Source organism: Xiphophorus maculatus, unplaced genomic scaffold (genome assembly GCF_002775205.1).
Source record: "Xiphophorus maculatus strain JP 163 A unplaced genomic scaffold, X_maculatus-5.0-male Unplaced_Scaffold_BN000212F, whole genome shotgun sequence".
NCBI lineage: Eukaryota > Metazoa > Chordata > Actinopteri > Cyprinodontiformes > Poeciliidae > Xiphophorus > Xiphophorus maculatus.
The window spans coordinates 4,284-13,221 of NW_019369808.1; the positions used below are offsets into that span (position 1 = coordinate 4,284).

General features: G+C 36.3%; 1 protein-coding gene across 1 annotated transcript; it reads right to left on the bottom strand.

The window, feature by feature from the left end:
* Positions 1-1,737: 1,737 nt before the first annotated feature.
* On the bottom strand, positions 1,738-4,655 carry LOC111607982 (gastrula zinc finger protein XlCGF8.2DB-like; the record flags this gene model as incomplete). The annotated part of the gene is made up of 3 exons (XM_023330133.1): positions 4,245-4,655; positions 3,789-4,160; positions 1,738-1,975 (listed from the first exon to the last, which is right to left on the bottom strand). Coding segments are annotated over exons 1-3 (1,021 nt in total), but the record flags the coding sequence as incomplete, so codon positions are not given.
* Positions 4,656-8,938: the final 4,283 nt, after the last annotated feature.

Sequence of the window (8,938 nt, forward strand, 5' to 3'; positions counted from 1 at the left end):
TAAATAAAAAATAAATACTTTACAGTACAAACCACAGGCTGAAAATAGCTATATGAATTATTTTGTCATTTTTCCATTATGACAGGTGAAGCTCTGCCTCACTTGCCTCCCCTGACCGCACGTCACTGGTAAAGAGAGTAGTGATAAAGTGGGCTTGTGTGAGTGGGGGTGTCTGTGTGTGTGTGTGTGTGTGTGGGTGTGTGTGTGTGTGTGGTGAAATATGGTTCATAGCTGCAAGGAAACATATAGAATTGGACATTTTTTAAAATCTTATTTTGCACTTTAACCTGACTGCCGGGTCAAATTGACCCAAACAGTACCTATGTAAAAGTAGACGTAGGGGTTGGTACAAATGGTAAATGTGTAAAATAAAATTTTCAATTTATATGTAGAGTGCACCTATTAAGACAAATAGAAAAAGTTTCATGCAAAAAAATACTTGCAACTATTAAAAAAAAATAATTAAACTTTAAAACGGGTCAATTTGACCTGGAACTTAACAGGAGGGTTAAATGTGCGGTGCTGGTGGTCGAGTGTGAAGGACTTTTAACGGGTTTTTCTACTTGAATTTTCTACTGGTATTTTAATAATAGTTTGTATTTATTTCTTTGTTAGCTCTCAGGATTGAAGGTGGTGCGTTTGGCCCAGATGGTGGCGCCCCCTGTTGCTGTGGCTGTCCCGTGATCAACATAAATCGATGGAGGGAAATCCAACGAGTGTTTGTGACGTCACGGTGTTTGGCGATTCTTTGCTCGGTTCTTTGATTCTTTGCCAGGTGGCGTTGTTGGCAACAAACTAAATAATTGTGTATTTTTACCATCGATTGCCTCACTAATATTTATTTAGCTAATGTTAGCTTATACACTCTTTCTTCTGCACTAGATGGGTTTAATGCTATTACTCTCTTTAATACTGAAATTATTCAATATATGACCTTATATTTTATGTTTGCAAGCATTTCTATGTCATATTTAAAGTTTTAAGCAGGGTTATTGGTACTGATTTTAAATTATTCAGTTTAGCTGACAGCTTTGCACTGTTTAACTTTTTTCTGCTGCTTCTACTCATTTCATTTCAGCAAGTGTTCTGCAGTTTAACTCAAATGTTTCTACAATTTTCAGCAGTACATTCAGCACTAACACGACATTTTCACAGGAAAGGCAAATGTTCTACTTACTTTCTAAGACACTAATAATATATCTATGTGTGGAGGTTAAATTAGTTCCAGCATTAGAAACATGGTAATCTATAATAGAAAACAGCTGCAGCAGAACAGAGAAAAATATAACTAAGACAAAAGACACAACATATTATTGAAGAAAATATTCAACCATATTTTCTACAATCAAGAAAAATTAATGCATGAAAATTAATTTATAGTGAATATTTCATTTTCTATAGAGTAAATGTTTTTTAAAAATTTCTTCATAAAGCTTTTACATAGTTAGAGTTAGACTGGTTAATATAATTTAAAACAAATAACAGCATAAGTTGCAATATCATCTTGTTTCAAAGAGAAACCTATCAAAGATTTTATTGTATATATGTTTGAGAATGCACAACCATTAATGAAAATGTTCAATTAGAGCTAATAAACAGAGGTGAATAAATTAATTATAACTTTTCTATCAATTATAAATATTATAATTTTATAACCTTGTTTAAGAACTGATTTCCTAAAATGACTTATGACAAAATAAATTGTCACATGGTGACATGACTACTTCAGTAACTAACCCGTATTTGGCTTGGACAGATCTGGCCCAGGTGAGGCATGCCTCATGTGAACCGTGCCATCACTGCCAGCTCTTTCCTGAGTCGGGCTGACATCCAATTTGCCATGCCAGAGGTTTGCCAGATGTGTCAGCAGAATGCAGATCCGGTTCAGGTCGGTCTGCTGTGTGGGAACCGGCGAAGGCTCGCTCCTCTGGTCACCGTTTGCTGGTGGTCCTGGTTCTGGTTGGTTGTTGAATCTCTATGTATGAGAAATGTAAGTGGGTGTATGGCGTCCATTTTTGTTGTTTATTTTGACATTATCTACATGGGTTGAGTCTGGGTGTACACATGAGAATGGGAACATGTGATCTTGTCTCTGTGTGCCTGGTCTGTCTGTCAGGTTGGTCTCTGGCTCCCTCCTCTCTGTGATCACCTTTATATCAAGTTGGGTGAGAGGAGGGGGGCCCCTATAAAACTTTTCTCTTCACCTTTCTTTTCTCTCCCGCTTTCTTCTCCGTCTCATTACAATTTAATAAAATAAACCCAAAGCAGTTTCCAATAAAGTTTCATGTAATTATATCAGGGGGAAGCCATAATGGTCCACTTATGCAAGTCTTTAGGGCTTAACCTTGGTACTCGACAATGCTGAGTGTCACACTGTCAGACAGGACAAGTTTAATACAAACACAACAAAAAGACAAAATGCAAGTGTATAGTCAATGGTTAAATGTATGTATAGCGATTTATCTAGTGTAGAGGATGCCAAAGTGCTTTACATGCTGATGGTGTAAGCTACATTGTAGCCCAGCTGCCCTAGGGCAGACTGACAGAAGCTGCTACACAATGGGCGCCATCGGACTTCTGACTAACAGCAGGCAAGGCAGGTTTGGTGCCTTGCTCAAGGACTCAACAACTGAGATGGATGTGGGAAGTTTGAACCGGCACACCCATCAGTTACAGGAACCACAGTGGCTACAACCAGTTTAGCTGTAGTACCACCATCTACTGGGTTCAAGTATAAGGCACAACATACACTAAAGGAAAACTCAAAACTTTAATGTTAAATGAAATGTTACATGTTTATTTCTTTCTAAAATACATATAAACATAAAAATAGTTTCAACATTAAAATACAGTAATCTAAATGCTGCAGCAGAACAGATTAAAATATTACAGCTAAACAAGAGAAAAAGCAAAATATTAAAATAATTACATGTACTTTGTGCAATCAATGCATGAAAATTAGTTTGCGGTGAATTTTGCATTTCTTTTAAAGTACAAATGATTTTTTTTATTTGAATAGATTTTAATTAGGTAGAGTAAAACTGGTTAACATAATTTGAAAGAAATAAAATCAGATTCAATCTCATTTTACATTAAACACAAAATTAACACAAATACTGTTTTGTAGATTTTTTTTTAAAACACTCAACCATTATATACATTCTATTGTTGATTTAAAAAACTACAAAAATAAACCCCACTAACACTCTCTATAGTACAGAATAATACAAATCAATCCCTCAAGTCCAATCATGTGAGAATGTTCTGGAAGGGAGTCCATGTCCGGTCAAACTCTGTTAATGCATGAAATAGTCAGTGGGCCCCCAAGCCTCTTCATCTATCAGCATCAGTACTTGGCACTCCTCAGGGCTGTGTGCTGAGCCCTCTGCTCTTCACGTTGTACACACACAACATACAGTTTGACATAAACAGTATGTTAATACAACAACATACAGTTTATCATTATTGTTTTTTGATACAGAATATACCAGAAAAATAAAACATCAATGAAGGAAAATGTGTCATGGTTGAACATCTCTAAGTAACCAAATGTGAAGATCAAATGATCACATTTAACAAATACAACATAGGACATTTATGGAACATACTTCTACAGCTTTTCAACTGTGTGACGCGTCATGTGCTTAGTTAAACAATGTTTATTACTAAAACTTTTAAACAGGTCACACATGAAAACGGCTTCTTTCACCAGTGTGAATCCTCATGTGCTGAGTTAAAGCCGATTTATGCCTAAAAATTTTTCCACAGGTCACACATGAAAACGGCTTTTCACCTGTGTGAATCATCATGTGCTGAGTTAAAGCCGATTTATGCCTAAAAATTTTTCCACAGGTCACACATGAAAACGGCTTTTCACCAGAGTGAATCATCATGTGCTGAGTTAAATCCTGTTTTCGAATAAAACTTTTTCCACAGGTCACACATGAAAACGGCTTTTCACCAGTGTGACCCCTAATGTGCCGAATTAAATTTTGTTTTTGACAAAAGCTTTTTCCACAATTTCCACATGAAAACGGCTTTTCACCAGTGTGAATCATCATGTGCTGAGTTAAATCCTGTTTTCGAATAAAACTTTTTCCACAGGTCACACATGAAAACGGCTTTTCACCTGTGTGAATATTCATGTGCTGAGTAAAATCCTGTTTTCGACTAAATCTCTTTCCACAGTTCACACACGAAAACGGCTTTTCACCAGTGTGAATCATCATGTGCTGAGTTAAAACATGTTTTTGACTAAAACTTTTTCCACAGGTCACACATGAAAACGGCTTTTCACCCGTGTGAATCATCATATGCTTAGTTAAATACTGTTTTTGACGAAAACATTCTCCACAATTCACACATGAAAACGGCTTTTCACCAGTATGAATCATCACATGACGAGTTAAATCATGTTTTTGAATAAAACTCTTTCCACACTTCACACATGAAAACGGCTTTTCACCCGTATGAGTTCTCATAAGAGCATCAAAAACAGATTTGAAAGCCAAACGCTTTTCACAGATGACACTTGAGAAAGGTTTTCGTCTTTCTTGATTTTGGTTCTCAGCTTCAGCAGCTTCCTGGAAGATGACTTGGTTCCTGTTTGGTTCTGATTCAGTGTGGTCTGTTTGCTCATCAACAGGAACCACCATGCAGGTATCAGTCTCCTGTTTTAATTCAATCTGTTCTTCACCCTGACTGCAGTAAACTTCTCTCTCTTCCACTTTTATCTGATGATCTTCTGGCTCTTCCTGTTCTTGTTTCACCTGCAGAGGTTCCAACTCCTCCTGGTACAGAGTGGATCTCCTCTCCTGGTTATAAACGTTACACTTCAGGGAATCTGGACAAGAAAACAGAGAAAGAGTAATTGCTACCTTTTCTGAAATAAATACGAGTAATTGTTCATCTTTCAAGACAGAAATGAATAAAAAAAACCAATTGATAATTCAAGAGCGTAGACAGAGATACAGATCAGTCGATATATCCAGCTGACATTTGGGGAATTCTCAAATTAACGGATATGAAGAAAAATATTTTATTACAAAATTAATTGTAGTAGGGATTATTGTTAATATTTACCTGCAAATTGTATTATTTCAAGATACTATTTATTTTTATCACTTTGAAATATATTGAAATTTTACTTTAGTTCACTTTATATCTTTATGGTTTATTTATAAACATGAGTTTATTTGTAGGTTAATAGCTGTTTAGTTTTTGTTCCTTTGTTATTAACTTTTCTAAGTTAGACATTAAGAACTGTGGGTCCATTTTCTGTAAGTATAGGGACTGGTATAGGACCAGCATGCACTGGGTTGGGCCTGTGGGTTTTGACCAGAGCAGGAGAGGAAACAATGAAAAGTAGTGATGGTGAGATGCAGCTTCATGAAGCCCTGAGGAACTCCATCCAATCATTCGACTCATGAGCCGATGCACCGCGGTGCTTCATTTGCTCTACTGTGACATCAACTGGACAATATATGTAAAATAGGCAACGTGAAAACAACATGAAGCTTTACAAGGAATAAACAAGTTTAAAATGTTTGTGATTCTGATACATAAATTCTGATTAATCTGGTTGTATGAAACAATGGCTGGATCCAAAAGAAAACTAGAAACAAATAGAAAAGAGGGTTGTGATTGGCTTGTTACTCGCTGTGTCACCAGGGACAACGATTTATTACTAAAAAATAAAAACTGTAACTGCTCAGGTTTAGGTGAGTTCTCTGTCTTACCCGCTTCATTACTCAACACATCACTAATGAAAAGTTTGATCTTTGTTATTTGCTTGTCAAACTGGAAAAAATAAACTATAAAAGCAATTTTCAAGTTGTTTGGACATTGAACTTCTTTTATCTATGTAAACTGTTTGGTGTATTAGTTGAAAACGGCGTAAAAATAAAGAAACTGTAAATTCCCACTCATATTTGGCCCATGAATGCACCTTTGCCCATAGTCATTGTGCCCCTTTTCCCCATAGACTATAAATAAACGCCTCATGGACCGCTCTTGCCTATTGTTACTGAAGAGATTTAAGGCGGCCATCTTGGAGCGGTCGACCGTTCCACTCAGCTTTATGTTTAACAGACTCAATGACGTATCAGCGCATTTATCAATCATAACTCGCTAAATACTAAACAGATATTCACCAATTTTTCTGTAAACCTTATTAAAAGGTTAGCAACATTTACAAGGAAATGATTTTTAAAGTAGTTTTGAATGACTGATATAAGGTTGAGCATATTTAACTATTCTTAGTGGGGAAAACAGAATAGAGTCAGAATAGAATGTGTTGATATTTCTGTATTATGATTATTTTACAAAGCACACAACCAGTCATAATTTTTTAAATATATTATTTAGTAATATCAATACATATTTATATAAATATACAAACACAAAATAATACAATCAGAGAGAAATAAAGATGCTTAAGTAATTATTAATGCTGAATAATATGCATTAAACTACACATATTTATATGGACATGCGTATATACATAATATCTACATAGGTTTTATTCATGTTTTCCAGCCGAGGAGGAGCTTAACCCTTTGATGCACAACATGGGTCAAAAATTACCTGCATTCATTTTCCATGTTATTTCATGCTGACTGAGTTTTTCTTTGCTCTGTGTTTCGAAATCAATTCATTTTATGATTGAATATTCCAAGTATTCTTTAAATATCTTGTTTTTAATTACCACAGATCATTAATTTATTTTTTTATTTCCTACTTTATGAACAAACATAATTTTTATATTACTATACATGGGTCATCCAAGTGTGATTTAAAATTAAATGTCTTAATACTATAAACAAAAATGTTTCAAGTAATTACTTTAGTAGTGAATGGGGCCAAACAGTTATTTATTTAATACTTGCAACACGTTTGTCATTTTATCACACATACACATAAATCCTGATAACAGATAACAGCTATTGAACTGAACATTATCTGTGGTTGAACAACTGTAAACTGGTGAAATGTGACCAAACAAAATAAAACACAACTGAACACATTAGTAGAACACAAACTGCCATCTCAATTTTTGCATGCCTCACAAATGATCACTAATTTTTTGTGCTCCTTGCACACCGGCCTAGTGCACTGGGAACACTAGCTGCTGGCTTTTCTGTCTTTCGAAACTGGGCAGATCGCGCACCTCTTCCTCTTCCTTTGGCCCTCCTGTCTGATGTCCTCTTGTAGCTGAGTGGTGGCTGTGTCTTTTTTTAACCCACACCTTCCCATTGCCTCAATAATATGCTTCTGGAGTTTGGGTGTGCCCTCCAGGCGCCTCTTCATATGTGGCATGACGAGCTCTTTGCCCAGCTCCTTGATAAATAGTCGTCGTGCATTACTCGCACCACCCATATAATCAGGGTATTGTGGCACTGAAGTTGGTGTAGGCATTGAGTGTGGCAACATCCAGCATATTGTACCAGAGAACCATGGGTCACCTCCTTGTTCTCCGCAGACATGTGTAGTTGCTAACCATTTGATCCATTGTGTCCACTCCTCCTTTCGTTTTATTGTAGTACTGGATCACTTCTGGTTTCTTCTTCTGACTGCTGTTATCCACTGCTTTGTCATCATGCATGGTGCTCAGTAGGACAACAGCCTTTCCTTTCTTCTGCACATAGCTCACCATGGTCATGTTGCCATAGAATCCAAATTCTGAGCTATGAAGCTCCCATGATTTGGATGGCTTCATGATAGATGGTATGTCAGGCTTGTTCTGGCGAAGAGTCCCAACGATGGTCAAGACACAAGGACAGTTCCCACCAAATGCTGTAGTAAATGCATGCAGGTCGTTTCTGACCCATGTGTGTAAACTTGATGTAGAATTACAAAAGCTGTGCTTGTTCATAACTTAAGAGAGAAAAAATAAAAATGATGATTTGTGGTAAACAAAAACAAGATATTTACTGCATATCTGGAAACGTAAATGATAAAATTAATTTATTTCAAAAGTATATCATAGAAACACTCAACCATACATGAAGTAACCTGGAAAATGAATGCGGGTCGTTTATGACCCATTTTGTGCGTTAGAAGGGTAGTGATACAAAAAGGGTTTTTGTTCAAAAAGTAAGAAAGGAAAAAATTAATTAAGGATGTATGATGATCAAAAACAAGTTAATTGAGGAATACCTTGAATACTGAATGATGAAATTAATTTATTGCAAAGATATAGAAGATAAAAACTCAGCCGGGTCACTTTTGACCCATGTTTTGCATCAAAGGGTTAAGAGAGATTCAGCAGCTGAGATTCATCAGTGCAGTGAATCCGTCTCTCCTTAAAGACATTCCCCACTTCTTCCTCACATGGTCTTTATGAAACCTTCAAAACAAAAACAGGAGCTATTTTACTTTAGACAGAGTGAAAGAATTTCATATAAATAAGAGTCTTTCCCACCTTGTGTGGCATAATCTAAATCAATGTTAGGGAAAGAGATCCAAAAAGTGGTGAAATCAACCTTTATTGAAGTTTAACTAATTAGAAAAAGGTTTCACAAATCCCAAACATGGCTCTGAATATTCTGCTGTTAGAGCAGAATAATCCAGCTCAGGTCTGAAGAGTCCAGGTGTTGTAGTTTTTAAACTAGAATCGAATAAGATGCGGAAGCTAGTGAAAAATTAGGTGGAATAACCCTTTAGCCATTTCCCGAATCGGAAACTAAATTCAGCTTCGTGTATATGAGCCATTTTCACAGCGTAATTCTGATTCCTGCGTTCATTTACCGGTTAACAAAACATTTATACGGGAAAAGAACATTTACTAAAATGATCCTCATACAGAAAGGTGCAGACATTTAGACCTTAACCTGCATCCAAACGCTGGTGGTTCCTACCTATTCGGTGTAAGATTATCTGGGGCCTCCGGGAGAAATCCAGCAGTCTGCGATGATCATCCATCTCTTCCTCCGACTTG